Source organism: Bombina bombina, chromosome 5 (assembly GCF_027579735.1).
Source record: "Bombina bombina isolate aBomBom1 chromosome 5, aBomBom1.pri, whole genome shotgun sequence".
In the NCBI taxonomy this organism is placed as follows: domain Eukaryota; kingdom Metazoa; phylum Chordata; class Amphibia; order Anura; family Bombinatoridae; genus Bombina; species Bombina bombina.
The window spans coordinates 19,110,281-19,133,403 of NC_069503.1; the positions used below are offsets into that span (position 1 = coordinate 19,110,281).

The following is a 23,123-nucleotide window of genomic DNA, read 5'->3' on the forward strand; positions in this document are numbered from 1 at the left end:
GGGATGTGGGGGCCAGAGGTTTAGGGGTTAATAAGTTTATTTAGTGGTGGCAATATGGGAGGCCAGAGGTTTAGGGGTTAAAAACTTTATTTAGCATCGGGAATGTCGGGGGCAACAGATTAGGGGTGTTTAGACTTGGGGTTTATTTTAGGGTGTTAGTTTTTTTTCCCCATAGACATCAATGGGGATGCATTACAGAGATTTTTCATTCCGCACTTCAGGTGTTAGGTTTTTTCTAACACTGTCTCCCCATTAATGTCTATGGGGGAAAGCGTGCACGAGCACGTAAACTCAGCCCTCGGCTTTTGTGCGGTATGGAGCTTAACGCCACCATATTCACGCACAAGGAGACTTTTCAGTAACTTGTAATGGCAGCAATATGGAGAGTGACATAACATACATTTTTGGGCGTTTGTTTCGCACCCTGTTTAGCGCAAAACTCGTAATCTAGGTGTATCTTTTTTAAATAATAAAAAAAGATTCTGAAGTAGACTGTCCCTTTAATCAGATTGATATTTAAATGCTGTATTGACCAAAGAATGTATTACCTTGAAAAAGGCCCTGTGGAGGGCTGAAATGTTGGACTTAAACTATGCATTGTGTGTAAAATAATAATGAAACTTATGAGCAATTGGATCATTTGGGAGCAATTCAGAAGGTTGCTCCAGGGACGGCTATTTTTTTAGAGGAAGGCCCAAAAAAACAACAGCCACTGGGAACGCGAGTACAGGAAGACGTTACCGGAGAGGGAGCCACAGCAATAAAGTAGGTTGTCAGAGGACCCAAACCAGCAGGTTGTTTGTCTGTACATAAATTAACTAACGAGGAAAGACTGATATTGAGCAAAGGCTTAAATGATGTGCCCCGGACAAGGGAAGATTTATTTCACATGAAAGTAGATTTATAAAAAAAAAATTGAAATTTGAGATTTGTTAATTATGTTTTGGACAAATCAACAATGGGTGGAAAGTGGAATACAGATCAAATAGTAAGTTGGATCTTTTGGTTAAAAGTACTGGAATTTATTACGTTTTTTTAAATTAGTGGAATTGCATTACTAACATCACCAAATAAAGCAATGAGGAACTTTAGCAAGTTAGAATGGCAAATATTACAGCGCTTGAAAAACAACAGAGATATTATTGGCTGATTTGAACAGCCAATAAGATTTCAGTAGCTCTCATCCTATTGGCTGATTTGAATTTGAAGAATCAAATCAGCAAATAGGAATGCAAGTGACGCCATATTTAAACGTGTAACTTGCATTCAATTTTCATTGTACGGCGGTAATTGTACCAAGAGGATCCTCCACGCTCCTTGGCCCCGTGGTCGCCGGTCTACAGTTCCTCGGTCGCAGGTCTTCAGTTCCGCGGTCCTGGATGAAGATAGAAGAGGTCGCCGCTTGGAAGAAGACTTCACCACCGGACAGGAACCATGAGTACCTATCTGGGGGTTAGACTTAGGCTTTTTTTAAAAATTTTGGGGGGGGGTTATTTTTTAGATTAAGGATTTTCGGCACTGTAAAAGAGCTGAATGCCCTTTTAATGGCAGTAAAAGAGCTGAGTGTCCTTTTAAGGGCAATTCCCATACAAATGCCCCTGCAATGGGTAGTTTTGGATTTTTTAGTGTTAGGATTTTTATTTTGGGGGTTTTGGTGGGTGGGGGGGGTTTTACTGTTAGAGGGGGACTTAGTGTTTTTAAAGGTAAAAGAGCTGTTTAACTTAGGGCAATGCTCTACAAAGGGCCCTTTTAAGAGCTATTGGTAGTTTAGTATTAGATTAGGGGGTGTTTTTATTTTGGGGGGCTTTTTAATTTTCATAGAGATTAGGTTTATTTTTTTTATTTTTGATAATTTGGTTTATTATTTTATATAATGTTAGACTTTTAGATTTATTTTTAAAGTAATGTTAGGCTTTTTATTTTAATTGTAATGTAGGATTATTTTCATTTAATTAATGCGGTTAATTTAGGGGGTGTTAGGTTAGGGGGCTTAGTGATTAGTTATTTGCGATATGGGGGCATTGACGATTAGGGGGTTAATAGATTTAATAGATAGTTTGCGTTGTGGGGCATGGCGGATTAGGGGTTAATAGTTTAAATATATACTTTGTGATATGTGATTTGGCGGTTTAGAGGTTAATACATTTATTATAAGTTGCGATGTGGGGGGGGATGGCGGATAGAGGGGATTTGACCTGTCGGGTTAGATATCAATGGGAAAATGGTCTCAAAGAGCACCTTTTTCCTGTTTTACACCTAGTTGAGCTGGTTGTAATTTTTGTTAGTGTACCGGCAGCCTCCGACAGTGTAGTAACGGTTTGTATGGACATTGGAAACCAGGTATTATTTAAATATTAGCGGCTTCTGATACTTTGTATGGGACATGAAACTGGTTGCCGAAATTGAGTTATAATGGGCCGTTGGAAGCAGTCGATAAACGATATTGCTTCCGACAACTTATTACGGCTCAATGGAAATGAGCTCAGACTGTGTCACACTGTTACATAGTGTGATCAGGGGAACAGACCTCACATAGCGTGTCACACTGTCACATAGTGTGATCTAGGAAACAGACCTCACATAGCGTGTCACACTGTTACATAGTGTGATCAGGGGAACAGAACTCACATAGCGTGTCACACTGTCACATAATGTGATCAGGGGAACAGACCTCACATAGCGTGTCACACTGTCACATAATGTGATCAGGGGAACAGACCTCACATAGCGTGTCGCACTGTAACATAGTGGGATCTACTGAACAGACCTCACATAGCGTGTCACACTGTCACATAATGTGATCAGGGGAACAGACCTCACATAGCGTGTCACACTGTCACATAGTGGGATCTACTGAACAGACCTCACATAGCGTGTCACACTGTCACATAATGTGATCAGGGGAACAGACCTCACATAGCGTGTCACACTGTCACATAGTGTGATCTAGGGAACAGACCTCACATAGCGTGTCACACTGTCACATAGTTTGATCTAGGGCAGTGTTTTTCAACCAGTGTGCCGTGGCACACTAGTGTGCCGTGAGAGATCCTCAGGTGTGCCACGGCAGACTGACAACAGTGTGACATATTTTTTAAACTTTGCTTGTTTTTTACTCCCAGTGCAGGGGTAGTTTGTAGGAGGCATGGCATAACAGCACAATACATACAGTATGTGTGTGTTTGTGTGTATGTGTATATATATATGCTGTATTAGGCTACAATCTGTGATTTTTTTTTTTTAATTTTGGGATGGTGGTGTGCCACAGGATTTTTTAATGTAAAAAAGTGTGCCACGGCAAAAAAAAGGTTAAAAATCACTGATCTAGGGAACAAACCTTACATAGTGTGTCACACTGTCATATAGTGTGATCAGGGAAACAGACCTCACATAGTGTGTCACACAGTAAGACATCACAGCTCTGTACCTGTAGGAGACGGAGCACTTCTCCCATCTTCAGGTCCAGTTCCAGTTGGTCCCTGGAAAATATAAAGTGCAGCTTAAAGTATTATGTACTGTACTGACACATTGTACATACACGTTGTACTGACACATTGTACTGTACTTACACACTGTACTGACACACTGTACTGTACTGACACACTGTACTGACACACTGTACTGTACTGACACACTGCACTGTACTGACACACTGTACTGATCCACTGTGCTAACACACAGTACTGTACTGACACACTGTACTGACACACTCTACTGTACTGTACTGACACACTGTACTGTACTGCACTGACACACTGCACTGTACTGACACACTGTACTGATCCACTGTGCTAACACACTGTACTGTACTGACACACTGTACTGACACACTCTACTGTACTGCACTGAAACACTGCACTGTACTGACACACTGTACTGATCCACTGTGCTAACACACTGTACTGTACTGACACACTGTACTGACACACTGTACTGACACACTGTACTGTACTGCACTGAAACACTGCATTGCACTGACACACTGTACTGATCCACTGTGCTAACACACTGTACTGTACTGACACACTGTACTGACACACTGTACTGTACTGCACTGACACACTGCACTGTACTGACACACTGTACTGCACTGACACACTGCACTGATCCACTGTGTTAACACACTGTACTGACACACTGTACTGTACTGACACACTGTCCTGACACACTGTACTGTACTCACACACTGTACTGACACACTGTACTGTACTGACACACTGCACTGTACTGACACACTGTACTGACACACTGTACTGTACTGACACACTGCACTGTACTGACACACTGTACGGATCCACTGTGCTAACACACTGTACTGTACTGACACACTGTACTGACACACTGCACTGTACTGACAAACTTTACTGATGCACTGTGCTAACACACTGTACTGTACTGACACACTGTACTGTACTGACACATTGTACTGTAACACGGTACTGGTATTATGCACTGACACTGTACTGTAACACGGTACTGGCATTTGGTACTGACACACTGTACTGTAACACGGTACTGGCATTCAGTACTGGCACTCTGTACTGACACTCTGTACTGACACTCTGTTCTGACACTCTGTACTGTACTGACACTCTGTACTGTACTGACACACTGCATTCTACTGACACACTTTACTGATGCACTGTGCTAACACACTGTACTGTACTGACACACTGCATTCTACTGACACACTTTACTGATGCACTGTGCTAACACACTGTACTGTACTGACACACTGCATTCTACTGACACACTTTACTGATGCACTGTGCTAACACACTGTACTGTACTGACACACTGCATTCTACTGACACACTTTACTGATGCACTGTGCTAACACACTGTACTGTACTGACACACTGTACTGACACACTGTACTATAACACGGTACTGGCATTCGGTACTGACACACTGTACTGTAACACGGTACTGGCATTCGGTACTGGCACTCTGTACTGACACTCTGTAATGACACTCTGTACTGACACTCTGTACTGTACTGACACTCTGTACTGACATTTACACTGTACTGACACACTGTACTGCACTCTGTACTGACATTTACACTGTACTGACACTCTGTACTGACATTTAAATTGTACTGACACTCTGTACTGACACTCTGTACTGACATTTACACTGTACTGACACCCTGCACTGACACCCTGCACTGACACCCTGTACTGACACTCTGTACTGACACTCTGTACTGACACTCTGTACACTCTGTACTGACATTTACATTGTACTGACACCCTGTACTGACACCCTGTACTGACACCCTGTACTGACACCCTGTACTGACACTCTGTACTGACACTCTGTACTGACACTCTGTACACTCTGTACTGACATTTACATTGTACTGACACCCTGTACTGACACCCTGTACTGACACCCTGTACTGACACCCTGTACTGACACTCTGTACTGACACTCTGTACTGACACTCTGTACTGACACTCTGTACACTCTGTACTGACATTTACATTGTACTGACACCCTGTACTGACACCCTGTACTGACACCCTGTACTGACACCCTGTACTGACACCCTGTACTGACACTCTGTACTGACACTCTGTACTGACACTCTGTACTGACACTCTGTACACTCTGTACTGACATTTACATTGTACTGACACCCTGTACTGACACCCTGTACTGACACCCTGTACTGACACTCTGTACTGACACTCTGTACTGACACTCTGTACTGACACTCTGTACTGACACTCTGTACTGACACTGACACTCTGTACTGACACTCTGTACTGACACTCTGTACTGACACCCTGTACTGACACCCTGTACTGACACCCTGTACTGACACCCTGTACTGACACCCTGTACTGACACTCTGTACTGACACTCTGTACTGACACTCTGTACACTCTGTACACTCTGTACTGACATTTACATTGTACTGACACCCTGTACTGACACCCTGTACTGACACCCTGTACTGACACCCTGTACTGACACTCTGTACTGACACTCTGTATTGACACATGTCTATATCACATGTTCTTGTGTGTATACATATGTGTGATGTTTATCAATTATCAAACCCTTTGAGGCCTACTTATCAAGCCGCCAACTTACTTGCATTCGACGGCACCAATACGCTCGCCTGACATCGCCTAACATCGCTGCCGCGGACCTGAATACGTTCTCCAAAGTTACCAAAAAAGCTGTCAAAAAGCCGCGCACCAAGTACGGAGCGATGAGCAGCGGACTGTTGTTAACTGACAGTCATCGATCTCGCTGCTATTTGGCTTTTTCACAGCTTTATTTGTACCCTGTCACTAAACACCGCCACTATACTACACTGTTTTACCCCTATCCCGCTGCTCCCGGACCCCACTGCAACTAAATAAAGTTATTAAACCCTAAACCGCTGCTCCCGGAGCCCACCGCCACTCTAATAAACTTATTAACCCCTATCCTGCTGCTCCCGGAGCCCACCACCACCTACATTATGTTATTAACCCCTAATCTGCCACCCCCTATACCGCCGCCACCTACATTATACTTATTAACCCCTATTCCGCCGCTCCCGGAGCCCACCGCTACTAAATAAAGTTATTAACCCCTAAAACGCCAGCCCCCCACCTCGCCATAAACTAAATTTACCTTTTAACCCCTAAACCTAACAACCCGCTAACTTTATATTAAATATTAACTCATCCCTATCTTATAATAAATTTAAACTTAACTTTAGAATTAAATTAAACTATATTAAACTATTAATTAATCTACCCTAACTATTATACTAAAATTACATTAAACTATATTAAACTAATAATTAATCTACACTAACTTTTATAATAAAATGACATGAAACTATATTAAATTAACAATTACACCTAATCTAAGGGCCCTATGAAAATAAAAAAGCCCCCCAAAATAAAAAAAACCCTAACCTACAATAAACTACAAATAGATAGCCCTGAAGGGCATTGCCCCAAAGAAATCAGCTCTTTTACCTGTAAATAAAAAATACAACCAACCCCCCAACAGTAAAACCAACCACCCACACAACCAACCCCCCCCCAAATAGAACACTAACTAAAAAAAAACTAAGCCCCCCATTGCACTGAAAAGGGCATTTGGATGGGCATTGCCCTTAAAAAGGCATTTAGCTCTATTGCATCCAAACCCTAATCTAAAAATAAAACCCACCCAATAAACCCTTAAAAAAACCTAACACTAACCCCCTGAAGATCCACTTACTGTTCTGAAGACCCAACATCCATCCTCAATGAAGCAGCAGAAGTCTTCATCCAACTGGGCCGAAGTCCAAAACAAAGCCAGAAGAAGTCTTCATCCGAGCCGGGCGAAGTGGTCCTCTTGATGGGCAGAAGTCTTCATCCAGACGGCATCTTCTATCTTCATCCATCCGACACGGAGCGGCTCCATCTTCAAGACATCCGACAGCCAATAGAATGCAAACTCAATCCTATTGGCTGATTGCATCAGCCAATAGGATTTTTTCTACCTTAATTCCGATTGGCTGATAGAATTCTATCAGCCAATCGGAATCTAAGGGACGCCATCTTGGATGACATCATTTAAAGGAACCGTCATTCAGTAACAAGACTCCGGATGAAGAGGATGCTCCACATCAGATGTCTTGAAGATGGAGCCGCTCCGCGTCGGATGGATGAAGATAGAAGATGCCGTCTGGATGAAGACTTCTGCCCGTCTGGAGGACCACTTCGCCCGGCTTGGATGAAGACTTCTCCCGGCTTCGTTGAGGACTTCAGCCCGGTTGGATGAAGACTTCTGCCGCTTCCTTGAGGATGAATGTCGGGTCTTCAGAACAGTAAGTGGATCTTCAGGGGGTTAGTGTAAGCTTTTTTTAAGGGTTTATTGGGTGGGTTTTATTTTTAGATTAGGGTTTGGGTGCAATAGAGCTAAATGCCCTTTTAAGGGCAATGCCCATCCAAATGCCCTTTTCAGGGCAATGGGGAGCTTAGTTTTTTTTTAGTTAGTGTTTATTTGGGGGGGGGGGGTTGGTTGTGTGGGTGGTTGGTTTTACTGTTGGGGGGTTGTTTGTATTATTATTATTATTATTATTATTTACAGGTAAAAGAGTTGATTTTTTGGGGGCAATGCCCCGCAAAAGGGCCATCTATTTGTAGTTTATTGTAGGTTAGGGGTTTTTTTTTTATTTTGGGGCGGGCTTTTTATTTTCCTAGGGCCCTTAGATTAGGTGTAATTCATTTAAATCTTTGATAATTTATTTTTTAATTTTTGTAACTTAGTGTCTATTTTTTTGTGTAACTTAGTGTTTGTTATTTTTTGTAACTAAGTTGTTAGTTTTTTGTAACTTAGTAATTTTTTTAGTGTAGATTTAAATTATTTGAGTAGGGTTAGGTTTCTAAATATATCATATAGTTAATTTAATTTGTAGTTTAATGTAGTTTTAGTTTAACAGTTAGGGTAGATTAATTATTAATTTAATAGAGTTTAATGTCATTTTATTATAAAAGTTAGTGTAGATTAATTATTAGTTTAATATAGTTTAATGTAATTTTAGTATAATAGTTAGGGTAGATTAATTAATTAATAGTTTAATATAGTTTAATATAATTCTAAAGGTAAGTTTAAATTTATTATAAGATAGGGATGAGTTAATATTTAATATAAAGTTAGCGGGTTGTTAGGTTTAGGGGTTAATAGGTTTATTTAGTTTATGGCGAGGTGGGGGGCTGGCGGTTTAGGGGTTAATAACTTTATTTAGTTGCGGTGGGCTCCGGGAGTGGCAGGATAGGGGTTAATAAGTATAATGTATTTGGCGGCAGTGTCGGGGCAGCAGATTAGGGGTTAATAAGTATAATGTAGGTGAAGGCGGTGTTGTCGCGGCAGATTAGGGGTTAATAAGTATAATGTAGGTGGCGGTGGTGGCGGGGCGTTATATTAGGGGTTAATAAGTATAATGTGGGTGGCGGCGGAATAGGGGGGGCAGATTAGGGGTGTTTAGACTCGGGGTACATGTTAGGGTGTTAGATGTAAACATAACTTTTATTCTCCCATAGAAATCAATGGGATATCTGACAGCAACAAACATGAGCTTTGCTGCTTTCAGACTCATATTGATTCATATGGCATCCGCCGCCTCCAGGGCGGCGGATTGAAAAGCTGGTACGCTGGGGTGGAATAGTGCCGAGCGTACCTGGTAGGAATTTGCTAACTTGCAAAAGTAGTCAGATAGTGCCGAATTTGCATTCGGAACATCTGTAGTGACGTAAGCATCGATCTGTGTCGGACTGAGACTGGTGGATCTTATGTTACGTCACAAAATTCTACTTTTGCTACTCGCCACAATTACGCTGCGGAATTCCAGCATATTTGCGGTTGACGGCTTGATAAGTAGGGGCCTTTGTGTATTGATTTGTATGTCTGTGTCCTACTTTTTATCTGAGCACCTGTTAACCCCTCAGCATCCAGTTATCACTGTCACATACCTGTGGTGTCACAGCCGAGAGAGGCCCAGACGGTGGAGTGGGCTCTTGGGGCCGAAATGGGCTTTCTGTGCTCCCTCTAGAACTGTGAGGAAAATACAGAAAACATTAAGTACTTTCCCACTTGGTTTATTTCTGTTATGTCTGATTCTTAATTATTTCCACATCTGGTGCCAAATACACAATCTGATCATTTGCAAACTTGCTATAATTACTCTATAATGCTAAAGAGACACTGAGAGAGAGTGTGTGTGAGAGAGAGAGAGAGAGAGAGAGAGAGAGAGAGAGGAAAGAGAGTGGTGAGAGAGAGAGAGAGAGAGAGAGAGAGAGAGAGAGGAAAGAGAGAGATAGAGAAAAAGAGAGAGAGAAAGAAAGAGAGAAAGAAAGAAAGAGAGAGAGAGAGAGAGAGAGAGAGAGAGAGAATGATGGGAGATAGACTGAGAGTGAATGAGGATAGAGAAAGAGAGAGAGAAAGAGAGAAAGAGAGGGAGCATGAATGATTAGAGAGAGAGTGAATAAATAGAGGGAGAGAGAGTGAATAAATTAAGAGAAAGAGAGAGATAAAGAGAAAGGAGAGAGAGAGATAGATAGATAGAGAGAGAGAGAGAGAGAGAGAGAGAGAGAGAGAGAGAGAGAAAGAGAGAGAGAGAAAGAGGAGGGAGAGAAAGGAGACAGAGAGGAGAGAGAGAGAGAGAGAGAAAGAGGAAAGAGAGATAGAGAAAAAGAGACAGAAATAAAGAGAGAGTGAGAAAGGAAAGAGAGAGGGAGGATAGAGAGAGAGAGAGAGAGACAGACAGAGAGGCCCATTTATCAAATGTCTGTTGGACCTGATCCAACAGTGCGGATCAGGTCCAACAGACATCTCTGAATGCGGAGAGCAATACGCTCTACGTATTCAGCATTGCACCAGCAGCTCACAAGAGCTGCTGGTGCAACGCCGCCCCCTGCAGACTCGCGGCCAATCAGCAGGGAGGTGTCAATCAACCCGGTCTTGGCGAGTCTGAAGAGAAAGAGAGGAGAGAAAGAGAAAGAGAGAAAATAGAGAAATAACGAAGAGATAGAGGAGGGGGGGGGGGTGAAGAGAGAAAGAGGAGCAGGATAGAGCGATGAACACAAATGAGAGAGAAAAGATTAAACAAATTACAGAGGTGGAGGGGAGAGTAAGAGACAGAGGAAGCAAAAGAGAGGTGACATAGAGATGGCCAAGCTGAGAGGTAGCACAACTGTAGCTGTACATTGTACTGATTCAAGAACAGAAACTGAGAGACGCCCTTGAGGAGCTGAGGACACAGTAGGCATCTTCCCTCCTCCTGTGCACTGTACTATAAAGAAAAACTATACAGGTGTAATATCTGTTTGTGCAAATAAACCTTGTGTATTACACCCTAGGCACCTGCCATATTACTGCCCCCCGCATCTTCCTGCTGACGTACATTTAGCAGTAACCACTGAAGTGACACAGCTACAATTAATTATGTCCTGTTTATATCTGGTTACGCATAGTCCTGTCTGTGTGTGGCTCTGTGTGAAACAATGTATTTTCTTAGTCTAATTTCTGGCACAAGTATATAGCAAAATGTCTACAGTGCAGCTAGGCTTCTACTCTGACACGAGCCAAGCTTGCTGCCCACCAAATTAGCTCCCAGAGCTTGTGACAGGCCCTTCTTGGGCAAGTTAGGTCTTTACCCCTTCCCAGGATACAGTATAAGAACCACACCGTGTTTTGTATTTGAGGACAAGCCACTAACAATGGCCAATATTAAGCCTAGTTATCTGCTGGCTTCCTGACATCTCTCACTGTTCAGTATCCTTTATAGACATTGCTTTTTATAGATAAGACCAAAACACTGTGGTTATAATACTGCTTGACATAGTGTTCTCTATAAGGGGACGGGTTAGGAAGAGTATGGTTCATTCATTGGTTCATTCACCAAAACAACATTGAATTTATTTGCTGACAGTGCTGCTAGTCTGTCCAGTCTGCTCCAGTGATTCACTTATCCACAGCCAATGTGCCTTAACTGAATAAGAGGCCAGAATGTTATCATCAAAAAAGCTGTGAAGAAACCTCACAAAAGCACAACATTTATCTCAAGAATGTTCTAGTACACAAAACATTTGTTTAATAATAAGTCATCTAAACCCATACACATCTCATACTTGTACCTTAAGCTGGTGTCTGGCACCTGGGTGCTGTGTCCCCATATAACACAACCAAACTCATCAGCTCCGTCCGAGCAATCCTGGAGTCCATCACATCTCTGAGCCACCTCAATGCAAGTGGCTGAAGCTTTACAGTAAAACTGAGAGCGCTGACATCCCCACCGAGCAGGGGACAGAGGAGAGGGAGCTGTGCCTACAAGACAGTGGTAGAATTAGAGCCATGCCTACAAGAGAGAGGTAGATTTAGAGCCGTGCCTACAAGAGAGTGGTATAATAAGACCTGTGCTTACAAAAGAGTGGTACAATTAGAGCCATGACTGCAAGAGAGTGGCAGAATTAGAGCCACACCTACAAGAGAGTGTTAGAATTAGAGCTGTGCCTACAAGAGAGAGGTAGATTTAGAGCTGTGCCTACAAGAGAGTGGTACAATTAGAGCCGTGCCTACAAGAGAGTGGTAGAATTAGAGCTGTGCCTACAAGAGAGTGGTAGAATTAGAGCCGTGCCTACAAGAGAGTGGTAGAATTAGAGCCGTGCCTACAAGTGAGTGGTAGAATTAGAGCCACACCTACAAGAGAGTGTTAGAATTAGAGCTGTGCCTACAAGAGAGAGGTAGATTTAGAGCTGTGCCTACAAGAGAGTGGTACAATTAGAGCCGTGCCTACAAGAGAGTGGTAGAATTAGAGCTGTGCCTACAAGAGAGTGGTAGAATTAGAGCCGTGCCTACAAGAGAGTGGTAGAATTAGAGCCGTGCCTACAAGAGAGTGGTAGAATTAGAGCCATGCCTACAAAACAGTGGTAGAATTAGAGCCGTGCCTACAAGACAGTGGTAGAATTAGAGCTGTGCCTACAAGAGAGTAGTAGAATTAGAGATGTGCCTACAAGAGAGTGGTAGAATTAGAGCCGTGCCTACAAGAGAGTGGTAGAATTAGAGCCGTGCCTACAAGTGAGTGGTAGAATTAGAGCTGTGCCTACAAGAGAGTAGTAGATTTAGAGCCGTGCCTACAAGACAGTGGTAGAATTAGAGCCGTGCCTACAAGACAGTGGTAGAATTAGAGCTGTGCCTACAAGACAGTGGTAGATTTAGAGCTGTGCCTACAAGAGAGTGGTAGAGTTACAGCCATGCCTAAGAGACAGTGGTAGAATTAGAGCTGTGCCTACAAGAGAGTGGTAGATTTAGAGCCGTGCCTACAAGACAGTGGTAGAATTAGAGCTGTGCCTACAAGAGAGTGGTAGAATTAGAGCTGTACCTACAAGACAGTGGTAGAATTAGAGCTGTGCCTACAAGAGAGTGGTAGAATTAGAGCCGTGCCTGCAAGACAGTGGTAGAATTAGAGCTGCGCCTACAAGAGAGTGGTAGAGTTAGAGCCGTGCCTACAAGAGAGTGGTAGAATTAGAGCTGTACCTACAAGAGAGTGGTAGAGTTAGAGCCGTGCCTACAAGAGAGTGGTAGAATTAGAGCCGTACCTACAAGAGAGTGGTAGAATTAGAGCTGTGCCTACAAGAGAGTGGTAGAATTAGAGCCTTGCCTACAAGAGAGTGGTAGAATTAGAGCCGTGCCTACAAGAGAGTGGTAGAATTAGAGCCGTGCCTACAAGACAGTGGTAGAATTAGAGCCGTGCCTACAAGAGAGTAGTAGATTTAGAGCCGTGCCTACAAGACAGTGGTAGAATTAGAGCCGTGCCTACAAGAGAGTGGTAGAGTTAGAGCCGTGCCTACAAGAGAGTGGTAGAATTAGAGCCGTACCTACAAGAGAGTGGTAGAATTAGAGCCGTGCCTACAAGAGAGCGGTAGAATTAGAGCCGTACCTACAAGAGAGTGGTAGAATTAGAGCCGTACCTACAAGAGAGTGGTAGAATTAGAGCCGTACCTACAAGAGAGTGGTAGAATTAGAGCCGTGCCTACAAGAGAGTGGTAGAATTAGAGCTGTACCTACAAGAGAGTGGTAGAATTAGAGCCGTACCTACAAGAGAGTGGTAGAATTAGAGCCGTGCCTACAAGAGAGTGGTAGAATTAGAGCCGTGCCTACAAGAGAGTGGTAGAATTAGAGCTGTGCCTACAAGAGAGTGGTAGAATTAGAGCCATGCCTACAAGAGAGTGGTAGAATAAGACCTGTGCTTACAAAAGAGTGGTACAATTAGAGCCGTGACTACAAGAGAGTGGCAGAATTAGAGCCACACCTACAAGAGAGTGTTAGAATTAGAGCTGTGCCTACAAGAGAGAGGTAGATTTAGAGCTGTGCCTACAAGAGAGTGGTACAATTAGAGCCGTGCCTACAAGAGAGTGGTAGAATTAGAGCTGTGCCTACAAGAGAGTGGTAGAATTAGAGCCGTGCCTACAAGTGAGTGGTAGAATTAGAGCCACACCTACAAGAGAGTGTTAGAATTAGAGCTGTGCCTACAAGAGAGAGGTAGATTTAGAGCTGTGCCTACAAGAGAGTGGTACAATTAGAGCCGTGCCTACAAGAGAGTGGTAGAATTAGAGCTGTGCCTACAAGAGAGTGGTAGAATTAGAGCCGTGCCTACAAGAGAGTGGTAGAATTAGAGCCGTGCCTACAAGTGAGTGGTAGAATTAGAGCCACACCTACAAGAGAGTGTTAGAATTAGAGCTGTGCCTACAAGAGAGTGGTAGAATTAGAGCCCTGCCTACAAGAGAGTGGTAGAATTAGAGCTGTGCCTACAAGAGAGTGGTAGAATTAGAGCTGTGCCTACAAGAGAGTGGTAGAATTAGAGCCATGCCTACAAAACAGTGGTAGAATTAGAGCCGTGCCTACAAGAGAGTGGTAGAATTAGAGCTGTGCCTACAAGAGAGTAGTAGAATTAGAGATGTGCCTACAAGAGAGTGGTAGAATTAGAGCCGTGCCTACAAGAGAGTGGTAGAATTAGAGCCGTGCCTACAAGTGAGTGGTAGAATTAGAGCTGTGCCTACAAGAGAGTGGTAGAATTAGAGCTGTGCCTACAAGAGAGTAGTAGAATTAGAGATGTGCCTACAAGAACATGGTAGATTTAGAGCCGTGCCTACAAGACAGTGGTAGAATTAGAGCTGTGCCTACAAGAGAGTGGTAGATTTAGAGCCATGCCTACAAGACAGTGGTAGAATTAGAGCTGTGCCTACAAGAGAGTGGTAGAATTAGAGCCGTGCCTGCAAGACAGTGGTAGAATTAGAGCTGTGCCTACAAGGGAGTGGTAGAGTTAGAGCCGTGCCTACAAGAGAGTGGTAGAATTAGAGCTGTACCTACAAGAGAGTGGTAGAGTTAGAGCCGTGCCTACAAGAGAGTGGTAGAATTAGAGCCGTACCTACAAGAGAGTGGTAGAATTAGAGCTGTGCCTACAAGAGAGTGGTAGAATTAGAGCCTTGCCTACAAGAGAGTGGTAGAATTAGAGCCGTGCCTACAAGAGAGTGGTAGAATTAGAGCCGTGCCTACAAGAGAGTGGTAGAATTAGAGCTGTACCTACAAGAGAGTGGTAGAATTAGAGCCGTACCTACAAGAGAGTGGTAGAATTAGAGCTATGCCTACAAGAGAGTGGTAGAATTAGAGCCGTACCTACAAGAGAGTGGTAGAATTAGAGCTGTACCTACAAGAGAGTGGTAGAATTAGAGCTGTACCTACAAGAGAGTGGTAGAGTTAGAGCCGTACCTACAAGAGAGTGGTAGAATTAGAGCCGTGCCTACAAGAGAGTGGTAGAATTAGAGCTGTACCTACAAGAGAGTGGTAGAATTAGAGCCGTGCCTACAAGAGAGTGGTAGAATTAGAGCTGTGCCTACAAGAGTGGTAGAATTAGAGCCGTGCCTACAAGAGAGTGGTAAAATTAGAGCCTTGCCTACAAGAGAGTGGTAGAATTAGAGCCGTGCCTACAAGAGAGTGGTAGAATTAGAGCCGTGCCTACAAGAGAGTGGTAGAATTAGAGCCGTACCTACAAGAGAGTGGTAGAATTAGAGCCGTACCTACAAGAGAGTGGTAGAATTAGAGCCGTGCCTACAAGAGAGTGGTAGAATTAGAGCCGTACCTACAAGAGAGTGGTAGAATTAGAGCTGTACCTACAAGAGAGTGGTAGAATTAGAGCCGTACCTACAAGAGAGTGGTAGAATTAGAGCCGTGCCTACAAGAGAGTGGTAGAATTAGAGCTGTACCTACAAGAGAGTGGTAGAATTAGAGCCGTACCTACAAGAGAGTGGTAGAATTAGAGCCGTGCCTACAAGAGAGTGGTAGAATTAGAGCTGTGCCTACAAGAGAGTGTTAGAATTAGAGCCGTGCCTACAATAGAGTGGTAGAATTAGAGCCGTGCCTACAAGAGAGTGGTAGAATTAGAGCCGTACCTACAAGAGAGTGGTAGAATTAGAGCTGTGCCTACAAGAGAGTGGTAGAATTAGAGCCTTGCCTACAAGAGAGTGGTAGAATTAGAGCCGTGCCTACAAGAGAGTGGTAGAATTAGAGCTGTACCTACAAGAGAGTGGTAGAATTAGAGCCGTACCTACAAGAGAGTGGTAGAATTAGAGCCGTGCCTACAAGAGAGTGGTAGAATTAGAGCCGTACCTACAAGAGAGTGGTAGAATTAGAGCTGTACCTACAAGAGAGTGGTAGAATTAGAGCCGTACCTACAAGAGAGTGGTAGAATTAGAGCCGTGCCTACAAGAGAGTGGTAGAATTAGAGCTGTACCTACAAGAGAGTGGTAGAATTAGAGCCGTACCTAGAAGAGAGTGGTAGAATTAGAGCCGTGCCTACAAGAGAGTGGTAGAATTAGAGCTGTGCCTACAAGAGAGTGGTAGAATTAGAGCCGTGCCTACAAGAGAGTGGTAGAATAAGACCTGTGCTTACAAAAGAGTGGTACAATTAGAGCCGTGACTACAAGAGAGTGGCAGAATTAGAGCCACACCTACAAGAGAGTGTTAGAATTAGAGCTGTGCCTACAAGAGAGAGGTAGATTTAGAGCTGTGCCTACAAGAGAGTGGTACAATTAGAGCCGTACCTACAAGAGAGTGGTAGAATTAGAGCTATGCCTACAAGAGATTGGTAGAATTAGAGCCGTACCTACAAGAGAGTGGTAGAATTAGAGCTGTACCTACAAGAGAGTGGTAGAATTAGAGCTGTACCTACAAGAGAGTGGTAGAGTTAGAGCCGTACCTACAAGAGAGTGGTAGAATTAGAGCCGTGCCTACAAGAGAGTGGTAGAATTAGAGCTGTACCTACAAGAGAGTGGTAGAATTAGAGCCGTACCTACAAGAGAGTGGTAGAATTAGAGCCGTGCCTACAAGAGAGTGGTAGAATTAGAGCTGTGCCTACAAGAGAGTGGTAGAATTAGAGCCGTGCCTACAAGAGAGTGGTAAAATTAGAGCCTTGCCTACAAGAGAGTGGTAGAATTAGAGCCGTGCCTACAAGAGAGTGGTAGAATTAGAGCCGTGCCTACAAGAGAGTGGTAGAATTAGAGCCGTACCTACAAGAGAGTGGTAGAATTAGAGCCGTACCTACAAGAGAGTGGTAGAATTAGAGCCGTGCCTACAAGAGAGTGGTAGAATTAGAGCCGTACCTACAAGAGAGTGGTAGAATTAGAGCTGTACCTACAAGAGAGTGGTAGAATTAGAGCCATACCTACAAGAGAGTGGTAGAATTAGAGCCGTGCCTACAAGGGAGTGGTAGAATTAGAGCTGTACCTACAAGAGAGTGGTAGAATTAGAGCCGTACCTACAAGAGAGTGGTAGAATTAGAGCCGTGCCTACAAGAGAGTGGTAGAATTAGAGCTGTGCCTACAAGAGAGTGTTAGAATTAGAGCCGTGCCTACAATAGAGTGGTAGAATTAGAGCCGTGCCTACAAGAGAGTGGTAGAATTAGAGCCGTACCTACAAGAGAGTGGTAGAATTAGAGCTGTGCCTACAAGAGAGTGGTAGAATTAGAGCCTTGCCTACAAGAGAGTGGTAGAATTAGAGCCGTGCCTACAAGAGAGTGGTAGAATTAGAGCTGTAACTACAAGAGAGTGGTAGAATTAGAGCCGTACCTACAAGAGAGTGGTAGAATTAGAGCCGTGCCTACAAGAGAGTGGTAGAATTAGAGCCGTACCTACAAGAGAGTGGTAGAATTAGAGCTGTACCTACAAGAGAGTGGTAGAATTAGAGCCGTACCTACAAGAGAGTGGTAGAATTAGAGCCGTGCCTACAAGAGAGTGGTAGAATTAGAGCTGTACCTACAAGAGAGTGGTAGAATTAGAGCCGTACCTACAAGAGAGTGGTAGAATTAGAGCCGTGCCTACAAGAGAGTGGTAGAATTAGAGCTGTGCCTACAAGAGAGTGGTAGAATTAGAGCCGTGCCTACAAGAGAGTGGTAGAATAAGACCTGTGCTTACAAAAGAGTGGTACAATTAGAGCCGTGACTACAAGAGAGTGGCAGAATTAGAGCCACACCTACAAGAGAGTGTTAGAATTAGAGCTGTGCCTACAAGAGAGAGGTAGATTTAGAGCTGTGCCTACAAGAGAGTGGTACAATTAGAGCCGTGCCTACAAGAGAGTGGTAGAATTAGAGCTGTGCCTACAAGAGAGTGGTAGAATTAGAGCCGTGCCTACAAGAGAGTGGTAGAATTAGAGCCGTGCCTACAAGTGAGTGGTAGAATTAGAGCCACACCTACAAGAGAGTGTTAGAATTAGAGCTGTGCCTACAAGAGAGAGGTAGATTTAGAGCTGTGCCTACAAGAGAGTGGTACAATTAGAGCTGTGCCTACAAGAGAGTGGTAGAATTAGAGCTGTGCCTACAAGAGAGTGGTAGAATTAGAGCCGTGCCTACAAGAGAGTGGTAGAATTAGAGCCGTGCCTACAAGTGAGTGGTAGAATTAGAGCCACACCTACAAGAGAGTGTTAGAATTAGAGCTGTGCCTACAAGAGAGTGGTAGAATTAGAGCCCTGCCTACAAGAGAGTGGTAGAATTAGAGCTGTGCCTACAAGAGAGTGGTAGAATTAGAGCCGTGCCTACAAGAGAGTGGTAGAATTAGAGCCATGCCTACAAAACAGTGGTAGAATTAGAGCCGTGCCTACAAGACAGTGGTAGAATTAGAGCTGTGCCTAGAAGATAGTAGTAGAATTAGAGATGTGCCTACAAGAGAGTGGTAGAATTAGAGCCGTGCCTACAAGAGAGTGGTAGAATTAGAGCCGTGCCTACAAGTGAGTGGTAGAATTAGAGCTGTGCCTACAAGAGAGTGGTAGAATTAGAGCTGTGCCTACAAGAGAGTAGTAGAATTAGAGATGTGCCTACAAGAACATGGTAGATTTAGAGCCGTGCCTACAAGACAGTGGTAGAATTAGAGCTGTGCCTACAAGAGAGTGGTAGATTTAGAGCCATGCCTACAAGACAGTGGTAGAATTAGAGCTGTGCCTACAAGAGAGTGGTAGAATTAGGGCCGTACCTGCAAGACAGTGGTAGAATTAGAGCTGCGCCTACAAGGGAGTGGTAGAGTTAGAGCCGTGCCTACAAGAGAGTGGTAGAATTAGAGCTGTACCTACAAGAGAGTGGTAGAGTTAGAGCCGTGCCTACAAGAGAGTGGTAGAATTAGAGCCGTACCTACAAGAGAGTGGTAGAGCCGTGCCTACAAGAGAGTGGTAGAATTAGAGCCGTGCCTACAAGAGAGTGGTAGAATTAGAGCCGTGCCTACAAGAGAGTGGTAAAATTAGAGCCTTGCCTACAAGAGAGTGGTAGAATTAGAGCCGTGCCTACAAGAGAGTGGTAGAATTAGAGCCGTGCCTACAAGAGAGTGGTAGAATTAGAGCTGTACCTACAAGAGAGTGGTAGAATTAGAGCCGTACCTACAAGAGAGTGGTAGAATTAGAGCCACACCTACAAGAGAGTGGTAGAATTAGAGCCGTACCTACAAGAGAGTGGTAGAATTAGAGCTGTACCTACAAGAGAGTGGTAGAATTAGAGCCGTACCTACAAGAGAGTGGTAGAATTAGAGCCGTACCTACAAGAGAGTGGTAGAATTAGAGCCGTGCCTACAAGAGAGTGGTAGAATTAGAGCTGTACCTACAAGAGAGTGGTAGAATTAGAGCCGTGCCTACAAGAGAGTGGTAGAATTAGAGCCGTGCCTACAAGAGAGTGGTAGAATTAGAGCTGTGCCTACAAGAGAGTGGTAGAATTAGAGCCGTGCCTACAATAGAGTGGTAGAATTAGAGCTGTGCCTACAAGAGAGTGGTAGAATTAGAGCCGTGCCTACAAGAGAGTGGTAGAATTAGAGCTGTGCCTACAAGAGAGTGGTAGAATTAGAGCTGCGTCTACAAGAGAGTGGTAAAATTAGAGCCGTGCCTACAAGAGAGTGGTAGAATTAGAGCCGTGCCTACAAGAGAGTGGTAGAATTAGAGCCGTGCCTACAAGAGAGTGGTAGAATTAGAGCTGCGCCTACAAGAGAGTGGAAAAATCATTAGTCCTAATGCCCTAGAAAGACACAGAAATTGATTAATAACTGTATACAAAAGGGGGTGGCAAATGTATTTAAAAAAAAAAATAGAAGCTCTCCCGGATTATAACATCATCACTACATGTAAAGAAACCTATCAAAACCTATCAAAATAGAATACTAGATTATGTTTATTGCCTACTATGGGGGCAATTTATCAAGCTGAGGCGGACAGGGGCGCACATACGCGCCCCTGTTTGCCACAGCTCACCTCTGGCGGGCGGAATTCCCCTGGCAGAATTCAGCATTTCACACAAGCGCTATTTTGCCCTTGTGTGCAATCCCGCCTCCTGCCCGCGCACAGCAAATCATGCGCGGGCAGGAGATGTCAATCTCCCCAGTCGGACTAGACGGCGGAGTTTGAATTTTGCACTTTAGAGGTGGTTAAAAATTAGGGAAGCAGTGATCTGATGAGAACCTGCAGACGTAGTGGGTCGAAAGGCTTGCAAAGCCTTTGATAAATGGCCCCGATTATATAGATATTGATAAACCATGGCCTATTTGGGATTGTGTGAGTTTACAACTAAACAAATATTTTGTTTATTGTCCCAAACTATATCACACTATTGTAGTTTTATAGATTTTACTTATGTTTCTTTTTCCTGGTAAGTTTTAGGATTGTGCCCCCCCATACTAAATACTGAGGAAACAGCAATACATTTTATTTCTAGTTCCTAAGCACTTACTGCATCATTAGTTCATTGTTTAGTAAAATGAATGATAAAATTCTGCAATTCGGATCCTTCCAATAAATGAAATAAGTGATTATATAATATGGAAACTCAAACCATCTTCACTATAAAATGAATAAAAACATGAGGAACGTTACCACAATATATCTCATCAGACTGATCACCGCAGTCGTTGACTCCATTACACACAACTCCGTGAGGCCCGGCAGATACACACCGTCCATTGTGGCACTGAAACTGCCCAGAACGACACGGCTCCTCCCCATGTGTGGCAGGTGTGGGTGTTCCAGGGATTACTTTGTTTACTGTAGGTGTAAAGAAATGAAAAACAGTTTCCTAAAACATAGCAATTAATAAGTAACATAAGTATAGAAATTATAGTATCAAAGTCTTTAATGCATTCTCTATTACATGTCTCAAATGACACATCTGGGCCTGCTTTTTGTCCCCAAGTCACTTATTTCCAGGCCCATCATATCTAAAATTACAATTATGTATCTATTTATCTATGTTCAACTCTTAGTAATAAGTGTGATCTGCCTTTCATATTGTCCTTATTTTTAATGTAAATCAGCTATATTGATTACATAACTGCAGTAGTTTCAAATAACCTGTAAAACAGAAACATACGCCTAGATTACGAGTTTTGCGTTATGAGCTGTGCGGTGCTAACATGAAGTTTATTCTCACCGCTCACTTACATACAGCGCTGGATATTACAGGTTTTTACAAACCCGGCGTTAAAAGGCAAGAAGTGAGCGTAGAGCAAAATTTTGCTCCACACTGCACTCCAATACCAGCGCTGCTTAAGTCAGCGGTGAGCTGGTCGTACGCGCTCATGCACAATTTCCCCATAGACATCAATGGGGAGAACCGGCTGAGAAAAAGTCTAACACCTGCAAAAAAGCAGCGTAAAACTCAGTAACGCAGCCCCATTGATTCCAATGGGGAAACACATTTTATGTTTACACCTAACACCCTAACATGAACCCGAGTCTAAACACCCCTAATCTTACACTTATTAACCCCTAATCTGCCGACACCTGCATTATTCTTATTAACCCCTAATCTGCCGCTCCAGACATCGCCGCCACCTACATTATATTTATTAACCCCTAATTTGCTGCCCCCAACATCGCCGCCACTATATTAAATGTATTAACCCCTAAATCTAAGCCCCCAATGTTGCCGCAACCTACCTACACTTATTAACCCCTAATCTGCCGCCCCCAACATCGCCGCCACTATATTAAATGTATTAACCCCTAAATCGAAGTCTAACCCTAACCCTAACACCCCTAACTTAAATATAATTTAAATAAATCTAAATAAAATTACTATCATTAATTAAATTATTCCTATTTAAAACTAAATACTTACCTGTAAAATAAACCCTAAGCTAGCTACAATATAACTAATAGTTACATTGTATCTATCTTAGGGTTTATTTTTATTTTACAGGCAAGTTTGTATTTATTTTAACTAGATAGAATAGTTACTAAATATTTATTAACTATTTAATACCTATCTAGCTAAACTAAATACAAAGTTACCTGTAAAACAAAACCTAACCTAAGTTACACTAACACTTAACACTACACTACAGTTAAATCAATTCCCTAAATTAAATACAATTAAATAAATTAAATTAAATTAGCTAAATCACAAAACAACACTAAATTACAGAAAATAAAAAACAAATTACAAGATATTTAAACTAATTACACCTAATCTAATAGCCCTATCAAAATAAAAAAAGCCCCCCCAAAATAAAAAACCCTAGCCTAAACTAAACTACCAATAGCCCTTAAAAGGGCCTTTTGCGGGGCATTGCCCCAAAGAAATCAGCTCTTTTACCTGTAAATAAAAATACAAACAACCCCCCCAACAGTAAAACCCACCACCCACACAACCAACCCCCCCATAAAAAGCCTAACTAAAAAAACCTAAGCTCCCCATTGCCCTGAAAACGGCATTTGGATGGGCATTGCCCTTAATAGGGCATTTAGCTCTATTGCAGGCCCAAAGCCCTAACCTAAAAAATAAACCCACCCAATACACCCTTAAAAAATCCTAACACTAACCCCCGAAGATTCACTTACCGGGAGAAGTCTTCATCCAAGCGGCAAAATGTCCTCAACGAAGCCGGCAGAAGTGGTCCTCCAGACGGGCAGAAGTGGTCCTCCAGATGGGCCCCCTAAGCCCCCAATGTCACCGCAACCTACCTACACTTATTAACCCCTAATCTGCCGCCCCCAACATCGCCGCCACTATAAATGTATTAACCCCTAAATCAAAGTCTAACCCTTAACGTAACACCCCCTAACTTAAATATAATTTAAATAAATCTAAATAAAATTACTATCATTAA

General features: G+C 43.1%; 1 protein-coding gene across 1 annotated transcript in view; it reads right to left on the reverse strand.

Moving 5' to 3' along the window:
• The window catches only part of LOC128661241 (SCO-spondin-like), a 624,208-nt gene that overhangs the window by 466,980 nt on the left and 134,105 nt on the right, over positions 1 to 23,123 (reverse strand). The window contains exons 44-46 of the mRNA XM_053715520.1: positions 11,637 to 11,826; positions 9,474 to 9,555; positions 3,428 to 3,479 (exon numbers count right to left, since the gene is read on the reverse strand). Coding sequence (XP_053571495.1) covers positions 3,428 to 3,479; positions 9,474 to 9,555; positions 11,637 to 11,826 — 324 coding nt within the window. The remainder of the gene's footprint in view (positions 1 to 3,427; positions 3,480 to 9,473; positions 9,556 to 11,636; positions 11,827 to 23,123) is intronic.